The 26666-nt window shown below is 44.9% G+C and overlaps 1 protein-coding gene across 2 annotated transcripts in view; it reads left to right on the forward strand.

The window, feature by feature from the left end:
* Positions 1 to 26666, forward strand: part of HSPA12B (heat shock protein family A (Hsp70) member 12B) — a 331731-nt gene that overhangs the window by 67740 nt on the left and 237325 nt on the right. For both annotated transcript variants that reach the window (XM_086960132.1, XM_086960131.1), the window contains exon 2: positions 19832 to 19892. In XM_086960132.1, coding sequence (XP_086816258.1) covers positions 19850 to 19892 — 43 coding nt within the window. In that variant the 5' untranslated portion in view covers positions 19832 to 19849. The remainder of the gene's footprint in view (positions 1 to 19831; positions 19893 to 26666) is intronic.

Genomic DNA, 26666 nt, shown 5'->3' on the forward strand with positions numbered 1-26666 from the left:
ATTGAACTCAATACTAGGTAATATTCTCAAGACATCTTTGGTGTCCATGAGAAAAGTCGTAATTTCTCGCACCATCGGTTGTAAGAAAACGTCGACGAAAGTCGAAAGGGGTTCAAGGAGTGAACCTATCCCAGATATTATGGGACGTCCCGGGGGTGGGCGTTGGGTCTTGTGAATCTTCGGTAATTGATAGAAATATGGTACTATTGGGTTGGGTGTGCGGAGGAATCGTCCTTCCTTTGGAGTAATCCACCCTTCAGTTAGTGCCTCTTCAACGATATGCCCAATTGCATTTGTCAGTCGCTCTGTTGGGTCTACTGAGAGTTTCTTGTAAGACCTTGTGTCATTGAGTTGGCGTAGGCACTCCCCGCGATAAGTGTCCACATCTAGAATCACTATGTCGTAAAACAGCCATACCTCATCATCGAATGTGTTAGTATCATGCCGAGAGTGACTCTTTTTAAGAATTTAACCCTGTAAGCTTCAAAGTTGCAAGGGAAAGATACAGGGGCATATTAGTAAGGGGAAGTATTGCCGCTTTTTCAGCGAATTGTGCCGAGAAAGCGGCGATACTTCTAGAGCCCTATCCACAAGGGCATTTTAACGCCTGGCTCAAGCCCACTTTGCAAGTCGGCGACAAACATCGCTAATGACATGCAAAGTGGGCGTTCCCACGTCCAACCACATGTAAAATGTGGTTGGAGGTGGGAACACCCTATTACCAAGGCAGGCGCTGGGAGAGGCAGACCTGCGATAAACTTGTTTATTGCAGGTCTCCCAACGCCTGCTCTGACCAGGTGTTAGGGCATTGATAACATGGGGGTGTGGATCATAACCCTGATTCCACCCCCCCATATTAATAATGCACACATTAGCGCATGAAAACAACGTTTGTTTTTATGCGCTAATGTGCCATATCGCCGACTATCGCCGGATTTCATTTCGCCTACGTGATGCGCATTGATAATTGCGCGCTATCACGGCGAAAAAATCCGGCGATAGCCAGCGATATGGGAATGTGCGTTGTGCGTTTTCTTACGCACTTCTCGGTAATATGCCCCACAATGTACTGAGCCGAGCAATAGGGCCTCGTGTTGCTAAACCTGCAACGCTATTTACATGTTCACACAAAAGCAACTTTACACCGATAGTAGACGCAGCCCCACTGGGAGAAAGGCTTTGCATTGCAAACAACTGATCCCCGGTTAATGTATGCAAAGGGGGCGTGTCTGGAGGGATGAGTGCCATCAGCCCAAAGATTTGGTGCATAATTATATAGCGCGGCCTGGATTGGTGTAAGCCCCCATACCTTCCGAGTTATTTGGCCCCCAACATCTTTTGCTAAAAGTGCAAAATATTTGGGGTGCTCTGGAACGCAAACTTCAATGTTGAAGCCTCCATCAACTCAGTGGTTTTATCTGCTTGTCCCAGTCCCTGACAGCTAAAACTTACTTAACAAAGAGAAAAAAACATCACATAAGTATAACTGGTGCATTCATTAATTCTAAACTTACCTGAGACGGACGTTTAGGCACAGTAATTTAAGACACGCCTGGTGGGGGGAGGTCAGGGGGGGGGGGGTTAGGGAAGGGGAGGGAGAGCGTTGCCACTTGGCATAGAGTGAGTAGATGAAGTGGATATTATATGTGTTTTTAGAACGTGCTCCAAGTATTATAGCCATTACAACTCTTGAAGAAGTACCAACCGAGCACAGATGCTGCCTACATTGTACTGGAATGTTTGCCAGGAGAATACTTATAACTGAACATATACCCATGTAATTGTTTATATCTTCATGTTTCATGATTCATAAATGCCCAATAAAGTTTGGTAAAAATAAAAAATCTAAGCTTAATGATGCCAGGGCCTTAATCACCGGACTGCCAAAGGCTCCAATGGTCAAACTGCAGTGTGTCCAAAGTATGGTTGCACCTGCCAGAGCCTGGCCTAAATGGGCTCTGGTGACTCCTGACGGTGGGTCCAGTGTTGAGGGTACAGAAATTGTCCCCTACATCTCCATGTTTACTTCACTTTAGCAGCACGTAAGAAGATATGGCGGGGGTAGGTGAGACAAGCCTCTATATGGGTAGTTCATACCCATATAGATGCTTGTTTTAGTGTCGGATTAAGGATTTTGGGGTACCTGGGCAAGAAATGTCCAGTCCAAGGTGATCTGTCTAGATGAAAGTGATAGACTGCCATACTACACATTGTATTCTTCTATCTGTCCTCTCTAGTTGAGGTATAAGCAGTCCTTAATTTGAGCCGGTGCATTCCAGTACTCAGCCCTGCCACGAACTCATCAACACCAGAGCTTTTCATGTGCACCAGTTAATGACACATTAATTTACAGGGAGATAAAGTGATTTTCCCAGAATCACAGGATGTTGAGAAGACGCCGAGACGCGAACCTGATTCCCCAGATATAAAGTTGGCAACTCTGGCGGTTACACCACATCCTCTCCCCAAATTCATGGTTAGTAGTTGGTTCTGTTTTAGGTGGCGCTAACAGGAAAAATGAGCTGGTGCAAGCTACCTCCTGATGAGCGTCCCGGCACTAAGGTTTTTACAAATGAACTGCTGGGTAGCAGCAGGAGGCGGCAGGCTTCCATTTGCAGGACAAAGGAAATTCTGTGCGCCAATTAGAGGAAGAGCAACCGCCTGGCCACCCCCTGCATAATACCATTGTGGTGGTTCTTACTGGTATGTTGTCCACATTTCACACTACCATTCAGTCGCTCAACTGGCAGTTCAAAACATTTGACTACCAAGGTATGCAATAGACTGATGCTTTAAATATAAAAATATGCCAATACATATGGGTATTAAATGCATATATCAAAGCCTTTTACATCTATTTTTCATTTATAAGCACATTCATAGAGGGAACTGGGCAAACAGATGATATAACTATTCTTAATGTTGGAAATTATGTTAGTTATATTAAATTTCAGTTATATGATTGAACAAAATCTATACAGGCCAGACTCCAGAAAAAACCCTGTTAACATTTCGGCATTGTGCTCAGTCCATGGTAGCCTTCCTCAGGACAAACAAAGTACATTACAGGGTTTTATTTGAGGATTAAGACAATGATATGAATCAAGAGGGTGAGTTCAGAATGTGCATTCCAAACTGCCCCATCAGCATTGCAGAATGGTTCAACTCATGGCTGAATTAATAGTGATTGGAAGACCGCAAACTAGACAGTTGACTGCAATTCCCAGGATTCCACTTTCTAATTCATGGTTGAGATTTGAAATGCTCAAGCTATAGGTTTTATAAAAACAACCAGACATCAACAAACTAAATGACATTCTGCCACCCTTATTTAGTGTTAGTTGATGATGTAAGTTTGGGTACGAGGATACACTTTAAAGGCATGTAAACTTCTACCTTAGTGCTAGAGTCCCCCTGAAACATCTCTATTTTTCTAACCTCTATGTTTAACTTAGTTACTCATGTGTTGTTTCTCAACTAAATAACTGTACCACAAGATCCTACCTAGTTATGGGTCACTAAGACTTTTTCTAGTCCATGTAGTGGTTCATATTTGGGCTTGTGCACTGTTGCGTCTTCAGATGCATGTGCACCAGCACATGTCCTGGGTTCTTGTGTGGTAGTTGAAACTATATTGCGGTTGCCTATGTGTAAAGATAGTGGGTGTTTCGTATAGCGCCCTGGTTCCAGGAGTCTTCCTAAAGGCCAACTCTCCTTGTACAGCGCAGATGCAACTGTGGAGCGGAGGAGCCATCAGCCATGAAGCACATTTAGTCCTGTACTTTGGAAGCCGTTAAATAATATTTCAGAATCCGTGCATAAGAGACATTGGGCCTCATTTACATCCTTTTGACATAGGACAGCGCTGCAAGCCTTCCTGCGGATGTATGACGTTACAACGCATGCTTTTACCACGCATGCCTTTACAACGCATAGTGCTTAGGGGCGCTGGATAGTGAATAGTTTAATTTACTATTCCAACTCCAGTCCCCGTGGATAGTAGGGAAGGTGTTGGATAGTACATTAAACCTATTCCCTATCCTAGAGCGCCCCCCAGCGCAATGCGTTGTAATGGTTTGCGTTGTAAAAGTTGCATCGTAAAGGCATTGCGTGGTAAAAGTTGCGTTGTAAAGGATGTTCCCCCTTCCTGCTGCGCTGTCCTCCGTCAAAAGAAAAGGCCAGCAATTTGCTGTATCTATCAGATATGGCGCGTTCCTGTCCCGTTCCCCAGCGCTGGAGCATAGATGGCTGCCATGTGCCAATGCATGCACCCCTGCGCCATGGTGCAAGGGTGTCTGAGTTTTAGGGGAGATTGTAAATGTGCAGGAACGGGCATCTTCCTGCACAAAAGCAATCAATGAAGGCGAATTCCCCTTTCCATGTGTGCTGCAGAATGTTATTTCTCCTCGTTGCGCCTCCCCTCGGGAAGCATAGGCTTTTGACGTATCCCCAGGTTTTCAAAATCTTATACATTTGGGAATGTGTCAAATGCCATGGGTGTCACGTGGGAACACCCACTGTCAAACCCACGGCACACCTCCCTATCACAGGGTGAGGCAACGCAGCGACTCGCGCTGCGCTGCCTCAGTCCATATCTACAAGTCCCCGAAAAGCCATGCAGGGTAGCTTTACGTGGCATTATAGATGTAGTCCTGCAGTGTGCGCCGCCGGACCGTCACTAAAAGCAGCGTTCCTGTTGCGCAGGGTCCTTGTAAATGAGGCCCAGAGTGTCAACCAATGAACACACGGGACCATAGTCTAATAACAAGGCCACATTTGTTGAGAATTGAGGTGAAAGATGGAATCTGGGTACCTGGTGAGGACCTAGTAACACACTGTAGTCCTTTGCTACTGCTTTCCTTTCTTCTTAGTTTATTTTTGGTCTTGAAGAAACACCAGGACCATATAGAACCCGCCTTGACAGAATGCCCTTGCGCTGTGTCATATGTAATGCTGGGTTTTTAGTGGTGTGATGCTAAGAATAAGTGGTTTCGTTAGATGCGGTACCACAACACCACTGGTTTTCACAAACACACTCTTTATGCCCATTCTTAGCCCTCACACATGAGCCTTCGCAGCCTCCCATATTGTTTTTGAACCTCTGCCAGACCCCAATGTCCCAGGGCGCAGCATCAATGTTGTATCTGGAGGCCGCGTGCATACTGCAGGGCCAGCACTTGACCCAGAGCCGGTCATTACACCCAGACCCACAGTGAGCACAGAAAACATTAAAGCATTGGCAATGCCCAGCCGCCCCTGCCTTGTGACATCTTGTGGAGTCCAAGTCTTCGTGGGAGTCCATTTGAGAGCCGTGTTCAGGCAAAGTGCTCTGCGGTCCGCCTCGGGGACCCATTTATTACCCAGCACACACCACCAGCAGGGCACTCATTACAGCGTTTAGCAAGCGGCGAGTGTCCAGGGTCATTGTTTCATGGAGCTCTCTTGATGAGAGAGGCTGAGAGCGACAGCTCGAGGACTCCTGCAGCAAACAGCATCCTTCGGATACATGTGCAGTGTCCTAGGTTGGTGCTGTGTCTGTTGTGTTAATGTGTTTTAAAGCACCCTATTACCATAAAAGGCCTCAAGGTGCTATATACACTCAGACGAGTACTAAGAGGTTGCAGGGATTCAACAACAACCCAAAAAAGTTATCAGACGTAGAGTTAATTTTTAAATTGCTTTCAAACTTTCACAATGTAATCTCACGCCTAGGAGCTTTAGGAAGGTGATGCCAACGTTTACGCCTTTAGCACTGAAAGCTCGTCCTTCTAGGCTCTTTAAATGAAGTCTAGGGATGTTTAGCAGTAGCTTGGATGCAGCTCGAAGTCAGATTGGCGTTTAGGAGATTTTTCTTTCTGGGAGATGGGGTCCTGATTGTCAAACGTTTTCTTGGCAGTATGCAATCCTTTGATCTAGATTGGCTCCTGCATACGTAGCTAATGGAGGCAACGTTAAGCCAGGGAGAACCGGTCACTTTTACGAAGCTTGCACAGTAATCAAGCAATACCATGCTACAAGGATTGCATTCTAAGAATGTCTGATTTAGGCGGACCAAGGCCAATTCCCATTGGGTGTTCCCAACCGGGAACAGGTACACGGTTTGACATGAATGGAAAGTTATGGTTCAGAAAAACAACTCATCGAAGCAGCTTTTGACAACATCTGGGATCTGAGGCGAGAGAGTCAGACCGGAGAGCATGAGGATTCCAAAAACCTAAAATCATGCCGGATTATCCGCAACATCATTTTGTTCCATGGAAATGTGAATGTTGATAGTACATTGAATTTTTAAGACACGTTTTATTTATGTGTTCAAATCCATGGTGTTCCTTCCTAAAATGCGTAGAAATGCAGACAGAAAACCGAGTGGAAGTGTGATATTAACCTTATAGAGCAGCAGCAAATGTTCAAGAGGCGACCGTGTTATCCATACTAATATAATAACAAGCATTTGCAATGCAATAGGTCTCGCATTAGGAAAGTTTGAGCTATTGGTATTGTAAATTACAATTTTTTTATTTATATTTTGTTTTTGAAAATAACTAAATTAATAGCTTTGTCATTTACAATGCCAATAGTTATAACTTTCGCAAAGGTGACACCTATAGCATTTGTAATGCAATATGTGTTGTATTTACGTGACTTACATGTATTGATATTACAAATAACAATGGCTTTTAATTTTTTTTTAATAGTTAATAATTAAATAAAAGTTATTGTAATTTATAATGGCAATAGCTTAAAGTTTTGTAAATAACTTTTGTGAAGATTATGTTCAGTGTATTTTATTGTGATGAAATTCCAAGAACAGAAGTGAAATATTAACATGTTTTTGTTACATTTGTAATAAAGCTTCAAACATTGAGAGAGCATATTTGAACCAGGTGTTGTTGAATGGTCGCAGAGATTGATGATGTGGTGGCGCTGAGTGATGTTGTGATGGCAAACGAGTGATGCTGTGGCGTTCAGAGATGCTGTGGTAGCACATAGTGATTTTGTGAGGGTGAGGGGGTGTGAGAGTGAGGGGGTGTGAGGGTGAGGGGGAGTGAGGGGGTGTGAAGGTGAGAGGGGGTGAGGGTGTGTGTGAGGGTGAGGGGGTGTGAGGGTGAGGGGGTGAGAGGCTGAAGGGGTGTGAGGTTGAGTGAGGGGGTGTGAGGGTGAGAGGGGGTGAGGGTGTGTGAGGGTGAGGGGGTGTGAGGGTGAGGGGGTGTGAGGGTGAGTGAGGGGGTGTGAGGGTGTGTGAGGGTGGGGGGGTGAGGGTGTAAGAGGGTGTGTGAGGGTGAGGTTGTGTGAGGGTGAGGGGGTGTGAGGGTGAGGGGGGTGTGAGGGTGAGAGGGGGTGAGGGGGTGTGAGGGTGAGGGGGTGAGAGGGGGTGAGGGTGTGTGAGGGTGAGGGGGGTGAGGGTGAGTGAGGGTGTGTGAGGGTCAGGGTGTGTGAGGGTGAGGATGTGTGAGGGTGAGGGTGTGTGGGGGTGAGGGTGTGTGAGGGTGAGGGGGTGTGAGGGTGAGGGGGGTGTGAGTGTGAGAGTGTGGGTGAGGGGTGCAAGGGTGTGAGGGGGAGGGTGTGGGGTTGTGAGGGTATGGGGTGGTGAGGGTGTGGGGTTGTGAGGGTGAGAGGGTGAGGGAGGGTGAGGGGGGTGACAGTGGTGGCGGGGTGAGGGTGAGTGAGGATGCGGGTGTGTGAGGGTGAGGGTGTGTGAGGGTGAGGTGGGTGCGGGTGTGTGAGGGTGAGAGGGTGTGTGAGGATGTGTGTGAGGGTGAGAGGGTGTGTGCGGATGTGTGTGAGGGTGAGGGGGTGAGGGTGAGGGTGTGTGAGGGTGAGTGAGGGTGAGAAGGTGAGTGAGGGTTTGTGAGGGTGAGGGTGTGTGAGGGTGAGGGTGTGTGAGGGTGTGTGAGGGTGAGGGTGTGTGAGGGTGAGGGTGTGTGAGGGTGAGGGTGTGTGAGGGTGAGGGTGGGTGAGGGTGAGGGTGTGTGAGGGTGAGGGTGTGTGAGGGTGAGGGCGTGTGAGGGTGAGGGGGTGTGAGGGTGAGGGGGTGTGAGAGTGAGGGGGTGTGAGAGTGAGGGGGTTGTGAGGGGGTGAGGGTGTGTGAGGGTAAGGGGGTGTGAGGGTGGGTGGGTGAGGGTGGGTGAGAGGGAGGGTGAGGGTGAGAGGGTGTGTGAGGGTGAAAGGGTGTGTGAGGGTGGGTGGGTGAGGGTGGGTGGGTGAGAGGGAGGGTGAGGGTGAGTGTGTGAGTGAGGGTGAGGGGGTGTGAGGGTGAGGGGATGTTAGGCTGAGGGGATGTGAGGGTGAGGGGGTGGCGACTAGGGAGGAATGGACAGCAACATCCAATCTATATTTACTGAAAGGTCTTCCCATACACTGTTACCTATTTGAAGATCCTTAACCCACTCACAAATTGCAATTTGTGGCATTGCTCTGAAAGCAGGCTTAATAAGGTATGTAGAACCAGAGCGGTAGACACACATTGCTCCACGATAGGGTAACTTGCCTTGAAGCAGAATTAATAAAATTAAGCCATGAATGTTTTATATGCTAAAACAAATTAGCTACGTTATCTGCATCAACATTAGTTGAGAGGCCAAAGAACAGTGTAAGAAAAATAGGCGCCAGAGGTTTTATTTGTGTGACTTCACTGCATAACAAGATAAGACCCCTGTTATAACCTATTTTAAAGCACTGTGGGAGGAAGCGGGCCATAAATATAATTATACTTCAAAACTTATACAGATTATGTAAAAAGCGTTTTCATATGAAGAGTTATGAATAGTAAAAAAAAAGTATAACTACGTGAGTTAATGGATGCCCAACGCTTCAGCAATTTAATTAGCAGGCTTGAAATCCAAAAATAAATCCACGGGCTGCTTCATAGTTCAATAAGAGCACAGACCCTGCCCTTGTAGTGATAGGGAGGGTGCCGCCGCGCTGCCCGCGGCGACCCGGAAGCTCTTGGCTGGATGGCCAATCCGCTCGCGGCTGACCGGAAGTCCCGCCTCCCGAGGTCCGTGAACAGGCATGCCGGCGCATGGAGCGCCCTGCCGGTCTGGGGTAGCCCGGGTCCCCAGGAGGGGGCCGGAGAGAAGGAGGAGTGTGGCGCCTGTTGCGGGGCTCCTCTGACCTGAGGGAGCCCTGATTCAGAAGAGGAGACGAGACGAGACGCGCCGTGAGGAGCGGAGCGCGAGAGGAGCCCCGCCGGAAGAGCGCAGTCGTGAGTGGGGCCCAGGGCTGATGTGAAGTGCGTGCGTGCCTGTGTGTATGCCTGAGGAGGGGGAGGGGAGGGGGGAGTGTGTGCGCGTGTGTGTGCGTGTGTGCGCGAGGGAATGTGTGTGCGCATGCGTGACTGTGTGTGATTGAGAGAGAATGCGAGGTAGGGGATAGTGTGCCTGTATGTGTGCCTGTATGTGTGCCGTATGCCTGCGTGTGCATGCGCGCGCCTGTGTGTGTGTGTGTGCATGCGTGCGTGCATGCAGAGGGGTGGGGGCTGCCTGTGTCTGTGTGTGAGCAAGGGCTTTGCTCCGCGCAAGCGCAGCTCAGACGCGCGCTCCCAAGGTGAAATATGACATCGTCAAAGCACGCATCTGGTAGCTGTCCACATTCCTAAATACGGGCCACAATAGGTCTGAAGCAGACACCTTCAATGCTCACGCATTGAGGGTAGGTCTGCTCGACCTAAAGAGAGAGCCCAAACCTTTGAGGCGGGTAATCTCAGGAACCACAGCACTAATCACAACACCCAATACAGCGTTGGAAAGGGCAGTTGCAGCAGAAGGACATAGGCTATGCAGACGCCCACCATATACATTTAAAAGGTAAAAGAACCGTGCCAGCAAAGTAGTCCCTTGTGGGAGTGTCTGCGTTGTGCTGTGGGCGTGTGCTGGGGTTGTAACAAACGCTGGGGGCGTGTGGTACGTTCCGCCCTTCATGCCATGTCTCATATCGTGTGCTAATCCCACCCTGCTCCCTTTAAATACCCCTGCACCCCATAATCATAACCCACCCTTACTCCTTAAAATACCCCAACACCCTTAAACACTAACCCATCTTAACCCTATTAATATACCCTGTACCCCAAAACCCAAACATATCCCTAAACCCTAAAAATACCCCTGTACCCCAAAAACGAAACCAAGGCCTGAACCCTATAAATACCCCTGTACCTCAAAATCTAAACCTACTCCTGAACCCTAAAAATACCCCTGTACCCCAAAACCCAAACCTAGCCCTGAACCCTAAAAATACCACTGTACCCCAAAACCCAAACCTACCCCTGAACCCTAAAATACCCCTGTACCCCAAAACACAAACCTAGCCCTGAACCCTTAAAATACCCCTATACCCCAAATCCCAAACCTACCCCTGAACCCTAAAAATACCCCTGTACCACAAAACCCAAACCTAGCCCTGAACCCTAAAAATAAACCTGTACCCCAAAACCCAAACCTACCCCTGAACCCTAAAATACCCCTGTACCCCAAAACCCAAACCTAGCCCTAAACCCTAAAACTACCCTGTACGCCATAACCCAAAACTATATCTGAACTCTTAAAATACCCAAACACCCCAAAACATAAACCTCAGTACCCCAAAACATATACCCCTATACCCATACTTACCTTATCCAAACATTTTAAAAAACATGCTTTTACCATTCATGCATTTACAACGAATTTTGTTGTAAATGTATGCGCGGTAAAAGCATATAAAACGTAATGAAAGTATGCGGAGTGATGGTATGCGGAAAGAAAGTTGCGGAATAATGGTATTTACCCTCCCCCGGTAAGTACATTGGTGGCACGGCAGCCCACATCTCCAGCAACATACTCATATTCTTTCACCACCCATTTAAAAAATGCACAGGTCTCTCTCATTGATGGCCAGAACCGACATACACTTACAGACACACCTCCAGCCACAAGTTCTAGAATTGCGAACTTTAGAGCTGGGGAGCTATGTTCGAATCTCGGCATCAGCTCAACATCCTGTGATTCCAGGCAAATCACTTTGGGCCTCATTTTTGAAAAGTGACGCATCGCTGCGTGAAAACAGCGATGCGTCACTTTTCATTGCGCCCTCCTTGCGACATACCGGATGCGTCATATTTAATGTATGACGCATCATGTCGCAAGGAGTTACAGATACGTCAGGATTTCTGACGTATCTGTAAGCGCAAAAGTGACGCATTGTTGGAGTGTGTCACAAAAGTGACGCAACTCCAGCAATGCGTTCTTTCACATGGGTCAAGCCCCATGTGAAAGGGCTTGCGTCAGTCTTACGCCTGTTGTGAGGCAGGCGCAAGATTTTGACGCAACAGCGTCCTCAAAGTGACGCAATGAAATCTCATAGATTTCACTGTGTCACTTCTAAGAGGTTTTTTGCGGGGGAACGCTCCCCCTGCATACATTATACCTGACGCAGCTATAATGCAGCGCATGAGGTTTACAAAGTGACGCATCTGCTTAGATGCATCACTTTGTAAATAGTGTACAACAGGAGGCATGTTTTACGCCGCCGATGCGACACAAAAAGTGACGCATCGGAAGCGCAAAACTGATGCAAGTCCTCATAAATGAGGCCCTTTGTCTTCTCGTGCCTACCACAATTTAATGTGTTCTTCTGTAATGTAAATTGTGCTCATGCCATGTTGTCGAGTTTGCGCTATATAATATTGCAAGGAGAAATAAAGTAGGGAAACTCGAGTTCACACACTACTGAACGCGCACTCTTAAGTGCATCAGCAGTGCACTGTGAATCGGAGCGTTTTACAGGCCTGTCACAGATAAGAAATGCTATCAAAATGAAATCCTACAAAACAATATACTACTGGCCGGCAGCAATTCATACCAGGACAACGTCGGGACGGGCTGCTAGTGATTCATAAAACTCTTGCAAGAGGTAGGTCTTCGATTACAATCAGGAGATAAAGGTGTTTGATTACTATCAGGAGATAAAGGTTTTTGATTACTATCAGGAGATAAAGGTGTTTGATTACTATCAGGAGATAAAGGTGTTTGATTACTATCAGGAGATAAAGGTTTTTGATTACTATCAGGAGATAAAGGTGTTTGATTACTATCAGGAGATAAAGGTTTTCGATTACTATTAGGAGATAAAGGTTATGAGGAGGTAAAACATGATGTCGGACAGGCGATTCAAATATCACAGACTTTATTTTAGACCATTACATTTTGGTAGTCCCAAAGCAGTCTGATGAAGCACTAATATGTTAGTACTCATTATATATCAGTATGTGGATGTATATACCTATATATTCTGTATACAGTACTGGCCAGTCCCACTCCTGTTCAGTGTAATCGCAGCCATGGCACACATCAACTCACTGAGATGGACCTGAGGCCCAAGATGTTTTAAATCCTATTTGCAAAACACAAGATAAAACAAAGTTCTGCTCTGGGAGGGGAGCTTCCGGGTTTGCTGATAAGCAACATTCCATTCTTGAAGTGACCTAATTACCTATTGTTTTGAATATTTAAACATACTTGACCCGGGCTGGAAGGTGACAGTGTACAAGACAATGCACTCCCGGTACCCTCTGCCAGGACAGCATTGGGTCCAAGGCAGACAAGTCACTATCAAGACACTGTGCAGCATTGCTTCCTGCGAGATAACCCTTTGCTTGGAATGATAAAGAGTACTATTCAAGAAAAGGCTGCTCCCACAGCACTATAGGGCTACCCGGTGCTCTGTGGCACGTGGCCCGCCAGCATTCTAGTCACAATGCCCAAAGACGTACATATAAACACTCTCAATATGTCGTCTTTGCTATCTACAAATTCTGCCAGGTCTTACTTGCAGACATATGTGGGGGGTAAAAGTGCATTATTGTTACACAATCTGAAATCTAAATTTGGTGCAAACTCCCTTTTGCACACAAATCCGTATTACTGAAGAATTCGGAATGCGGCGCTAATTAATCAGTTTCCAAAAGAAAAAGGCATTTGATGTTGGGTGTGTGCACTCCTCTCGAGCAAAACCAGAATGTGGTGGGTGTGAATTGGTGATTAGGAAAGTGCACTTTGATTGGGCAAGAATCACACGATTGCTTGGGTAGTAAAGCCGGGATTCACACACAGAGTTCCACATTTAAAGTCAGCACCCGGCCACTTAACTATGTAGTGTTCTCTACAAACATCACAACGTGTGTATACTAGCAAGGTAGGAGTTCACATGGCAGAGGCACCGGGTGACGGGAGTTCCATTTCTGCTTCATTTCTGTTAGGAGTTGAACCCCTCGGAACGGTGAATAACGGAGCGGCCGTGAATTCCCGCGCGGTATTCGGCACATTAGTCCCCTTTCCACGGAGGTTACCACACGCTTTTACCACTGGTTCATAGAAGGTGGTAAATGTGTGCGTGGGCTTCACTGGAGCACGCGTACAGGTGAGAGAGGAGTGAGACTTACGCCCCTGGCGAAGAGGGGGATTACTTCTGACTGGGGGGAGAAGAGGTCAGAGAAAAATGTCAGAGTGTGGGGGGGGGGGGGGGGGGGGGGCATTTCCAAAGTATCGTGGGTTTTACCAGCCGGAATCACCAGCTGGTAACATCAGGGCCACTGAAAACAGATGCAAGAACCCCGGGCCTGTCGTGATCAAGTGAAGGGGCGTTCCTGATTCGTATTCGGGGACTAGGGAGGGCAGCAGGGGAGTAACAGAGCCCCCTGCAGCCCCCACGATGCCCCGACCTGGTGCAGGGTTGAGGATACATACTACCTCTGTCTGCCCTACCCAGGCCAGCCAGAGACATGCCCAAGACTCACACCTACCTTTCGGTATCACTCTCCAAAGCTTTACTGTCCATGGAGTCAGTGCTTTAAGTGGGATGAAAAAACTGTGGGGTCTCTCACAGGGGCGTGGCTAATGTAATTAAGGTCGTGGCTTAAAAACACATAAGCTAAAAATCTGCCCTTAGCACAGTGTGCTGCCCGACTTGTATTTTGCTGTTTCTGTCATTGCACCCAGATATATGACACAACAACTAACATCATACCTGCAACAAGTCAGGACTATTGGCTTTGTCAATGGTTGTTAGTTGCATAAGACAAACAAACAGCAACATGCATGTATATAATATTGAAAAAGATTCCACTTAAAGCCCTGGTGACACACGACAAAGTTTCTGCTCCTGAGTTTCAAAGAGAGAAGGGAAATCCAGAGAGAAAATGAGTCTTTAAAGGATTTCCCTTCCCCTACAACGCTCCGCTGGCATGACGTCATGCCGTAACTTCTCCACTAGTGAGAAGTGAGCAGTGTGAGCATGCACACTTGCTGTCACTGCAGTCCAGAAGAAAACGGGGCCCCCTGTGCCGGGCACAAAACTGAGACTGATAGAGCCCCGTTTCGAGGCGCCTTTAAAAAACTGCTGGGGCTCAGACCCGGTGAGACCCGGCTCACTTAAAGCCCTGCTTAGAGTCCTCTGAGGCGTAGACACCGAAGGCACTCAAGACCAGTCACACCCCGCTTCAATGATGGTGACTCGGCTCCCTCATGTACACACTCCTTTCACTCTGACCCTTTACTCACTAGTGCTTTATGGCAGCGGTTCTTCCATCCACAGCGCTTCACGGTGCCCCATAAACAAATCAAATAATAAATACATGATGTTATTTTTGATTCTTAATTAATACACATTTTATGTGATCTCGGGACCACATCACCTTCCCCAGTATTAACGAATGTGAATGAAAAACAAATATGCAGACTTTTAACCATCACAGGCATCACTTAAACCCCGCAGGAATCTGCTTTGAATCATCTCCACAAGGTTCAGTTTGCTGTAACATCTTTTTAAATATGTTCTTACTTACTGAGCATGGCCAAATGCTTTTACAGTCATTTTTCCTTATGTTTTTTTCTCTGCGCTCGGTGGGGATATTTTTCTTTGTGGTTTGTGAACATCACTTTTTTCCTATTCGTTTTTACCGAAATATACTGTTGGATACCAGAGTCTTCCTAAGTCTCACCAAATGTTCCCGGGGTCTCCAGCCTCATCTCTCAGTGTACCCGACTTCTACTTGGACTACCTATTAATTGTTTGGTTATCTTTTAGTGGAAAATATCCGTTTTTATTTGTCACTTTCCAAAATGTACTTCTAGTTGAGTTATTTACTCTGAGTCCAGTCTTCCTCGTCACATCCTAACTCCATGAGTTGCTTTCTCCTTCTCCACAGACATTCATTGCCAACCCCACTTAACATTACACCCAACATGGCACCTAAAATCCCACAATACCTTGAAGTCGGAAGCTGACATCACTTCCTCCTGTAATTAACCACACAAAAGCAGTGTGAATCAAGCCCAATAATAAAGCGACAAGCGGCAAGAAGGAATTCAGGACTGTGACAAGTAAGACATGGACCCAGGGCTTTAAGTGGGCCGGGTCTCACCGGTGCTGAGCATCGGCAGTTTTTTAAAGGGGGCCTCGAAATAGGTCTCTTTAGGGCTCTGTTTTGAGCCCTGGCACAGGCCTCCGTTTTTTCCCCGGACTGCAGTGACAAAAAGTGCTAGGGTGCAAAACAGAGCCCGATAGAGACCCATTTCGAAACGGCAAGCACATCGATGTGCGCTGCCCACACTTCTCACTAGTGGAGAAGTTACGGCATGATGTCAGGCCAGGTGAGCGTTGTGGGGGAAGGGAAATCCTTTAAAGAGTCATTTTCTTTCTGGATTCCCCTTCTATTTTTGAAACGCAAGAGCAGCAACATTGTGGTAGGGTCACCAGGGCTTTAAATGGAAGCTTTTTCAATATTCTATGTAACAAGCCTTAGTTGCAGCTTATTTATTTTATGCAACTAAAAACCATTGACAAAGCCAATAGTCCTTACTTGTTGCAGGTATGATACTACTTGTTGTATCACATATCTGGATGCAATGACAGAAACAGCAACATTCAAGTCGGGCCTCACACTCTGCTAAACACAGATTTTTTGCATGTTTTAAAGCCACGCCCTTAATGACACTGGCCACGCCCCTTTGAGAGACCCACCAGTTTTTTCATCCCACTTAAAGCCCTGCATGGACCTTAGAGTAATGAAGATTAGTGGTAAGTAATCGGGTCATTACCGCCTCCTCCATCATCCTCATCTAGTTATTACTTTGCGGGTTGTCCTTTCTCCTTCTCCACTGACATTGATTGCAGAGCCCAACTTAAAACTACAGCCAATATTGCGCCCAAAATCCCACAGTACCTTAAAATCAGAAGCTGACATCACTTCCACCTGTTCTTTTCTTCTGTCCAGATATGCCTTCCCGAAGAACGGTAAGCACATCTGTGCATATCAAATGTAATGTTTAACTGGAGCTGTAACGTGCTATTTTGTTTCTTGCATGTTTTTCTCACTGAGGCCTTCTCTAGTGTTGTTAATTTATGTAAAGGTGTTACTGTCGCGAGGACAGATGGGACCGGCCACTCTGGTGAGCTTTTGTGGGGCAAATCCTGTGCATAATGAGCACGTCACAAACATATTTCTTTATTTTTTCACATTGGAAATGTTCCCTTTAGTAAAGTGAAATTGCCGGATTTAAATATGGTGGCATTGCCCTTTCTCGCACAGTGAAGAGATTTTGGGGCATATTTACAAGTCTTTAGCACCACCGGAGCATCCCTTTTTCTGAAGCTCTGGTGGCGTTGCTCTCTTCCCCATATTTACAAGGTGGCGTTAAGCCACTTAATGTGACTTAACGGCAACTTGTGAATCTGCCCCACACCGCAGCAGTCTGCTGCGACAAAGGGGCAGGCAATGGGTGTTGCTGTGGGCGTTCCACCACAACACATGTTGATTTTTGACGCTGCCCCAGATTTAAAAGGCTGGGGCAGCGTGAGGCAAAACCTGGTCTTAGGATGGTGATACGAGAAGATATGATTCATTTTGCTCTTCCTATGTGTGCTGCATTCTGAAGTACACATGGAAACAGCAAATCGCCTTTAAAGGTTGTTCATGTGCTGGAAGGTGTCTATTCCTGCACATAAACAAGGGAAACAGCGTTTACAACGCTGTAAACACAACGCAGTAGTTTACAACATGGTCATTGCAACGACCACACTGTTACCACGTGTGCCATTACATCGCAAGTCGCATCAACGACTTGCTGTAGGGAGCATGCAACAGCAGGGAATGTGTTGGATTTAAAATCCAACACCTTCCCTGCTGTTGCACAAACTGGAGTAGGAATATTAATTATACTATTCCTAAGACCAGCGCGCCCCCTACAGCAAGTCGTTGATATGACTTGCGGTGTAATGGCATGCGTGGTAACAACGCAGTCGTTGTAACAACTGTGTTGTAAACTACAGCGTTGTGAATGCACGCGTTGTAACGTGCTATATTCCATACACAATCACCCCTGCAGCACAGGCACCCCTGCAACATGGTGCAAGAGTACCTGCGCTGGCGCTAGGCAGCTTGTTTTTTTTCATTGCCAAATTTGTCGTTACACCAACATATATTAGTATAGTTGTCTTTTTTTAGAAACATTGTTGACTCCATTGAGTAGAGGAAGGTTAAGAAGTAGAATAGGTACTTCTTAATAGTGATCCAAGCAATATATAAATGCACATCTAGTTGGCAATCAAGTATATGTTGTGTCATGACCGCATTTGGAACAAATCACACATTGAGTGTTTAACTGATGTACTGATTTCTACTGTTGTTTTTGTATTGATTTTTACATAGGCTCATAATGGCATCACATAAAAATGTTTCCTTGTTCTTCTTTTTTGTAATACAGATACCCCTGATGAAGGGACCTTTGTGAGTCCCGAAATGCATTGGGTTCTCAAGAATTGTAACTGCTGGTAGAATTTATGCTTAAGAAAATGTATTATGGATTCTTGGTGATAAATCACAAAAAGTGTAATATGTGAAGAAAATAACATATTAAATGTGTTGATGGAAATCGATAAAATATTGTTTGAATGATTTTGAAAATTCCTTTTAAGTTGATGCATGTTGTAGCCCTAGCTGCCAAATCTTGGGGTTAGGCCACTTTCACTGTTACACCACGTTCCGACATTTTCTTGTAAATATGCCCCTTTGTGTCTATAGTAACCTGGCTCAAGCTGGAAGTCTAGAGTTGCTGCGGCCGACATGCAAGGAGGGTGCGGGTTTCCCTCCAAATCCTATGCCCTTGAACGTAGTGGGCCCTCTAATATATGCCCCATCTACGCAAAACTTTCACAGATAGAAGCTGGAGGAGTAATCGCACTTCACCCCTACATGAAGCTACCCATCCAGGGCCGCCCCTCAATACCACGTCATCCGCCATCTTGTTTAAAGTCACGCCCAGCTCAAACGCACGCCACTTGAAAGAGGCCTCTTCCCCTTCGAATGCTCAGACCTGCACACTGTGATTGCAAAAGACAACATACTCCAAGCGGTGGTGCTGGCTCCATCTCGCTGTAACCTCAGAGAGCTGGATTTCATTAGGCAGCGCCTTGTTAGTGTAGCCTTTGCTGCCGGCTCCCTACATCTGCAGTGCATTGTGGGGCCTCTCCCTGGCTGCTCCCAGGTGATTTGCTGCAGAATATCTGATGTGTTCACTTCCCTCTTGTTGCTATTTGGAAGCATTGTTTCCTGGCTTCGGGGTCATTTCTCAGCTCAGTCTTCCTGCCTCGCAAATCCAGGTCCTCCAGTGAACATTAACCCTTTCAGGCTCTCTGAGCTTTGAACTGAATTGAAATTGCATTTACATGGGGCTTACTACCCATGATGTAGCCCCAACAGTCATTGATTCAATGTAATCTATCTGTTTTAGTTTTAGTTTTATATAGCGAGAACTTGACCCGAAGGAACCAGAGCGCTTTGCATGAGCATCAGTTGGGTTACAGAAGGAAATACTCATTTATTAGGTCGAGCATGGGCCGCGCTTGCGCTGCTGTGAGGCACGCAGTATTGGAGTATGGACGTGAAGCCCCGCCCACTCTCTGTGTGTATTTTTAATGGCCTTGTGTCATTGTCCTTCGTAAACCCTGGCTTACAATTCCTTGTTAGGCTTGTTAGTCCCCCCTTGGTACCGCCATCGGTAAAGAAAGGGACTCGGCCTCTATGAATGTGAAAGTGCTGCATGGGCGCGAGTAAAAAAAGCAAATATTTGCAATGCAAAAGGTCTCGCATTTGCAAGACTTTATGCTATTGCATTGCCAATCGCTCAAACTCTCGTAAATGCAAGACCTATTGCTTTGCAAATGCGTGTTTTGTTAGGCACGTGGAGATTAAGTGATGTGCCCAGAATCACTGGATGTTGAGCTTACCTGCCGGGACTCGAACCCGGTTCCCCTGCTTCGAGGTTGACCACTCTAGCCATTAGGCCACATCCTATCCCAGCCTGTAGATGTCCATGCATATCACAATTCCATTAAGAAAACCCTAGTAAAAGCTCGAAAAATATACTATTCCCAAGTGAACATCTACCACACTGCAGGGCGTGTGAATCTGGAGGAGAATTGAATGTTGTGAGATTTGCTCCATCATAATAATTATGTGGCGGAGCCTATCCGCCAAATTTAACACTGACTACAGAAATCTTAGGGCCCGATTCACAGAACTAACTTGAGACAAAATCCTAAACTTACTACTATTTTGATATTCACAGAAGGCACTTACTCATTTTACCTTATTCAGACAACTATAAAATGCCGCAAATTAGTTTTCTCCATTGTTTTTACACATCAGTACACGTTTATAAAATATAAAATAATCAATAATGTGAGGGGAAATTAAAAAAAAAGGTAATCAGACAAATAGGATATTTTCAATGCTAGCTCTAACTTCTTCAAGAATACACCCTAATATTTTTTTTCTGTGTATGTTCTTTCTTTGTAGCATTACTGGTGAGGCAAGATGTCAACCCTACTAGACACCAGCATGAACAGCCTTCAAATAGGTAAGCACATAACGACGTCGATGGGCCTAAAATAATCTGCAATCTCATTGTGTACCACTAAATTGGGCCTAACCCTAAATCCAGCTCATACAGGCCCTGACTACTTTACTCATTTCTCCTAGTTTGTAATGCTTTTTATTTTTATTTCTGACTATGTGATTTTGTTGCATCAATACATTGTCTGTTTGCAAGCTTTCGGCACAATTACTCTGCTTGTGATAGTACGTTGTCTCTTTGCAATAATTTTGTTGGCACAATTACTCTGCTTGATAGAATTTGTAAGATGATACTGTTGTTTACAATAGCTTTAGACCTTTCAGAAAACTGGTGCCATGGTTCCTACTGGCCTCATGTCAAGGCCCCTTCCACCCAGTTCTCTTTTTTAAAGCCAGGCTCAAGAGATAATGAAACCTGGAGATAGCCATTTTGATATGAGCCCTGTTGGTTGTATAACTGCCTAAAATAGGCAAATGTGGCTCTTGTCCCTTCCCCCACTTTTGTTATAAAGTGTTTATCGAAGATTGGCTGATGAACACTGACGTGAGTAACTCGTCATTCTCTATGTCGACTCAAGCCAGCTAAGATCCGCATGTTACTGGCATACAATGTGCTGATCTTGCGGTAGGGCACACTGGCTTCCATAATCTAGGCGGAAGAGGGAGCCATGCCCAGGGCTGGATGCGCGGAGGGATCTCGGCCCTCGAAGGCCATCACCCCTCTACCACAAGTGTGGCTCTCTCAAAAAACCCTTAGTTTTGTTGACAGTGGGCCCGATTCACAGAACTTATTTATGACAAAATCTACTACTTTTGGTATTCACAGAAGGCATTTAGTAGTGTTAAGTTAGGATTTTGTCCTAAATTAGGATTGTGTCTTAAATTAGGATTTTGTCCTAAATTAGGATTTTGTCTTAAATTACGATTTTGTCTTAAATTAGGATTTTGTCCTAAGTTAAACTTAAGACAAACTTAAGTTAAACTCCTAACTTTAGACAGAATCCTAATTTAGGACAAAATCCTAATTTAAGACAAAATCCTAATTTGGAACAAAATCCTAATTTAAGACTACTAAATGCCTTCTGTGAATACCAAAAGTAGTACGTTTAGGATTTTGTAGTAAGTTAGTCCTGTGAATCGGGCCCAGTCTTGTTCTGACTTTCAAATATCTGCTGCCAAAGACGTCTTCCAAGAGACCAAATATTCGATTATCGATTACTGGGCCTGTAATCTCAAAGTTTAAAGAAATATTAGTTCTATTAGGGCAATGGATCATATGACAACTGAACTGATCATAACATAAGCTATCAATGGATAGAATGTATATGTTACTCTAAACTCCTGGGCATAACTAATGCTTATGTGATGCCATATGAGCTAGTTTGTGAATATGAAGGATAAGAAATTAATTGGGCTAAATCTGAGATAAGGTTGCGATAGGAAATTAGTACAACCTTCTATTGGTGTAGTACAGATTGTGTGGTGGTGAAGTGAGGGAAGACATTAGGAAACTTTCTGAAATACCTTATATTGAGCCTGCAGACACTGTGGTGTAATAGATGGACCCACATGTGACAAGTTAGATATAAACTTGGCGTTAGAGGGTTTTTCAAGATGGTAGTTCTCAGAAATTAACTTTGTTATCCTACAAGAATAAATGTATGTAAGACTATAAGGAAAGTCATGGAATGCAAACATGTAGATACCACACAGGACCAAACACAATTTGTGTTGTCACTGTTAAACAAAGTATATGGTAAAGAACTTAAAATGTTCCAGTTTACTATTAGCTGACGGCATTGCAAAAATTCACTCTACCATTGATATCAGAAGTGTAAGGAATTCTTTAAACTCTGGTCATATTTCTGCTTCGGCTGGTCTGACATCTAAGACATGGATGTGCCCCTTTTTAGAAGGAAGAAGGTAACTGCTTAGATTTCCCCATCGTTTCACACTCCTTGAAGAATAAGTGGTACAAAGACCATTTATAAAAGAAAAGAGATTTGTAGAATAACGACACATTCTAGGGAACAATTTCCTTTTCAGCTGCCAGTGATGACATGCTCTCACACCAAATCCTGAAAGAACTATATGTTTGGGCATAGGGGATAATTGGATCCGTCCATAACAAGTTGGGTTTTGAAATGGTAATCCATATGTGATCCGTGTGTGGGTGTACGTCATCTTTATAAGAAGTCGGCGAGACATCAACACGGGCTGGTTTGCTGGGAAGTGTTTGATTAGGTTGGTAGGCCCATGCTTAGGTTTGAGCTGGAGGCCTGGAATATCAAGAGAGGTTTCTGAGGTGTGTTTGGAGCTGTGCCAATAACAATCTAGTTAATATAGAATAGTTGGCACCAATTGACAATGGGTTATTACAAGTTTTCATTCTTATACCTCTTATTTCGCTAGCCCCTTTCCGCTGCATGGAGTCGCAGCACTTTCATGAAGACGAGGCAACCATCAGACAGACGTGGTGTCAATTGCATTTGCCTATGGTCTCAGTTCTAGCGGACTTAATCGCAAACTCGACCACCTTGGATAGCTTACAGTAGAGTCTTGTGCATATCAGATCCAACCCAACCATGTGCAGGGTGGGGCTATCTAATGCCCAAAGGTTGGATAATGGGACATCTTATTGCTCTTTATAGACTACGAATGTGGATGCTCCAAGAGCTGCATTAGGGTTATCAGGGTTTAATAATAGCATGAGAGTTTTTGTTGCTGTTTACCAAGGTTTGCAAGCCCAAAGTTCTCTTGATCTTTCGAAAGGGCCTATGCAGCATTTTTGGATGGAAAGCCCTAACACATGAAGGCTTGGTAAAGAAAAATAGACATAGAATTCTGGTTGTTCCACTGTAAACTCCCATAGCCGTGACCTGTTTGGAATTCGACATCAAAATTGGGGATGTATGACGTTACAACGCATGCTTTTACCACGCATGCCGTTACAACGCAGTTTTTACAACGCATAGCGCTTTGGGGTGCTGGATAGTGAATAGTTTAATTTACTATTTCCAACTCCAGTCCCCGTGGATAGTAGGGAAGGTGTTGGATAGTAAATTAAATCTATTCCCTATCCTAGAGCGCCCCCAGCGCAATTCGTTGTAATGGTTTGCATTGTAATGGTTGCGTCGTAATGGTAGTGCGTTGTAAAAGTTTCGTTGTAAAGGTTGTTTACCCAAAATTGGTATTTGCACTTTTGTTATTGCACCATAGTTTGACATATGTACAGAAAATACCATGTTAAACATTGTTCTGAATTGTCAAAGAAATGTAAGCGCTTAACTGCAGGATGTCATGCTGCAAGCATGACTCACCAAGCTAAGCAGAAATAGTGGTGTGGGCTGCAGCTAATGAATTCAGGTCAAGTAGGTCTTTCATCATTCTCAGGTCGATAAACTCAGTACCATTAAATTAGGCATGACTCAAACATATTACTTAAATGCTTAGAAACGCTAAGAAACTGTGGTATGCAGTGCTATATAAAAACACATTAATATTATTATGCCATTAAGCAACGAATGACACTATATCGCTTAACAAAAATCTAAATGTTAAAGTGATATTGGAAAAACAACTAGGTGAAGCAATGTGGACACAGCTACGAGTGGGGCGTGGCTAAATGTGGCTAAGTGTGATTAATTTAAAAAATCACATAGACAAGTTTTCAAGATACCACCCAACGAGAAGGTGCACCTTGAAACTGAGAAGGCTGTCTTTTTTCCAAACTATTGAGATAAAATCAAAGAAAGGATATAATACCAGAGGGCTATAGAAGACCAAAAAGGTACCCAGGAATCAATATTTTGTACAGAAAATAATGCTGTGCAACAGGCCTCATGAGTTTGGGAATTTGGACTTCAGAGACTTGCACCTCTAGGTTGTAAAAGGCTGAAATTAGCCACATCAGATCAAAACTGTGACTTGATTTTAACCAATACAGAGTCATGGAGAAATAAATTGAGTTTTCACATCAGATGGAAGCAGCTATGCGCATGCGTCTAATCTTTGAAACAACTGTAAAGTGATTATTTCGTTCGCATATCTTAAAGCCGCTGTGCATTGGTCGAAAATCAAAGTCTGACGTGCCCAAGGGGTGGCTTTAGCTCCACAGCATGTTATTTCTATTCACCCTATTAATGTCCCTTTTCCAGGATATGGTTCTTCAAATATTTTCCTTCTGGAGCCAGAGTGAGTGGCTGTGGAGGAAGCCGCACCTATTCTTTCAGTATACAAGATGGGGGTGTGGGCGGGGCTTCCAGAACAGCTGGTGAATGGCAGGAAGCCCCTACAAAGCCCTGCTGGAAGTCTCCCTTCCTCTTCCACTTACAGACTATTTTGGGTCTGTATGCTTTACGCTGCCCCTTTGTAAAGAGCAGGCCATGTCATCGGTGGGTCGGTGGTATTGGAAAATATGGACAGGCGCCTACACCGCCCGAGGATGAACATTCTGAAAGGGGCATTTTGAGTCAACAAGAGAACCAACCTCAAGTCATTCTAGGATAAGTGCAGAATTAGGATAATAAGGTGGGACAGGACGGTTGCGCGGAGGGTGGGTGGTGATGTGGTTCTGTTTTGCTAAAGTTCTGCTGTGCTGATGGACAATAAGTGGATACACATATAGGTTTTGAAAAGATGTAATATAACACACTCCTCTGTTCACATAACAAATGATTAGCCATGATAAACTTGACATTCATTGATTTTATTGGCTGAATCAGAACATGTGAATGCCGACACGTGTTTCGCTGATGCTTTACATGCCAATGAACTTTTTCAGGGTTGCAGTAATGAAATGAAATGAATAAAAACGTATATAGCGCAACTTAGCCCGGACGCATCAAGGCGCCTATCAAAAAAGAATCATAAGAGGCAGATCCCAAAAACTAGGGGTAAGCTTTGCCAAAGAGCCATGTCTTCAGGGCCTTTCTAAAGGCTTGCATCGATGGCAGGGACCTAATTTCACAAGGCAAAGTATTCCACCATCTAGGAGCAAGGCTGGAAAAAGCCCTACCTCCCCACTTAGCTCTTCGGACTCGAGGGACTGATAGCAAGAGCTTATTGGAAGAACGGAGGTTTCTAGAAGGAGCATATGGAACCAGCAGATCTTTTATTCCTCCCGTCTCTTTTCTGGTCAAGGCCCTATAAACCAGGCAAAGAACCTTAAAGGAGATCCTGGCTTCAATCGGAAGCCAGTACATTCGCTAAGTAAGAAAGAAGTATAATAGATAGAAAAAAAATACAATATTCTCCATAATATGGAAATCTGTATTGTGTTATTTGTGGACAAACGTCAGACAGAAAGCTCACATATGTCAGCAAATATGCAAAATTTCATTACACATCTTAAGATGTGATTTCTATTTGGGATTAGAAATAATATCCACATGGCCCGGTGGCATGCCATAATGTGGTTATAAATACAAATTTCAATTAATTTTCAACAATCATTACAAAAATTATCGGAACAGCAGTACAAAAAAATGAAAAGAGATAGCGGCTAGAATGATCTTTTGCACTTATGGTGCCAGCTGCTGCTCTCTGGGTAGAGTTGCTCTGCTGTTGTTTATGCCTGTCAGGTTGCATGCTCCTCCTATATGGTTCCATTCATGCTGCAGTACAGCCTGATCTGTTTCTGTGAAGGGCTGGAGGAACCCCCATTTGAGGATTGGCAGAAGAATAGAACACAGCTAAACATCATGCAGTGTAGGGGAAGGGTTATCTCCATGGGAAAAATGTTCTCCCCATGGGGATAAAAATAAAAAATAAAATTCATTTAGGGGTGGGTGATAAATTCTGTTCCTCCGGCGGAGTTTGTGGCGTTTTGCCCACTCCGTGTTACGCTTGTAGCGTGGAGCTCCGGCCAAACCAAGCCAACTGCCACATAAGTTGTGTTGGTGTTTGCCTACTTTGCCTTCATTTTATTAAAATTGGGTCTGCTGTGACCATGTTGTGGCAGGTCCATTTGTCAGAGAGGAGAAGGGCAGCCTTGTTTTTTTTCTATCCTGATTTATGAGACAACTTTTAGGACCAAGGAAGTGCCCTTTCAGACGATGCCCATGCATCAGACGACCGGATATGAGTTTGATTATGTGGTGGGATGTGAACATGTTTGGTTGTCATTGGCAGGCATCAGTGCAGAGATGATGGAGCTTTCGAAGAAGGAGTTTATAATTGCATGACTAATTTTCACACTTCAGCCATGCCAGTAAAGAAGCTCAGTGAGTTCTGTACTCCCTGCTGAGATTTGACTATGCTCCGCAGGTCGCAGGTTCTAATCCTGGCACGGTCGACTCAGCCTTTCTTTATTCTGAGATCAGTAACATGAGTGCTGATCTCGACTGGGTAATAATAACTCTGTGTAAAAGTGTTGTACAAAAGTGCTTAGGATAGCAACACTGTAAATAACTGACTATCATATGTTGACTAGGATGTTGCCCAATTTTCCCCAAAGCAAATGCACCAGCCGAGTCAGATTTCCAACATAGTCTTTTCTCGAGTGGTATCTTTTAGGGGGTCACTATGACCCCCACCCTGTGGGTAGTTTTGAGACTACTATGTTGACGCGCAGGTCTGTCACGGTAAACAACTTTTACAACACAATCATTACATCACACTACCTTTACATAGCAGTCATTACATCGCAACATCCTTTACATCGCATGTCATTACAACGCAGCCATTACATTGCATGTCACTACAACACAGGCATTACATCGCAAGTCATTACAACGCATACCATTTCAAAGATTAGTACCCTTACACTATCCGACAC

Source organism: Lissotriton vulgaris, chromosome 3_1, assembly GCF_964263255.1.
Source record: "Lissotriton vulgaris chromosome 3_1, aLisVul1.2, whole genome shotgun sequence".
Lineage (NCBI taxonomy): Eukaryota > Metazoa > Chordata > Amphibia > Caudata > Salamandridae > Lissotriton > Lissotriton vulgaris.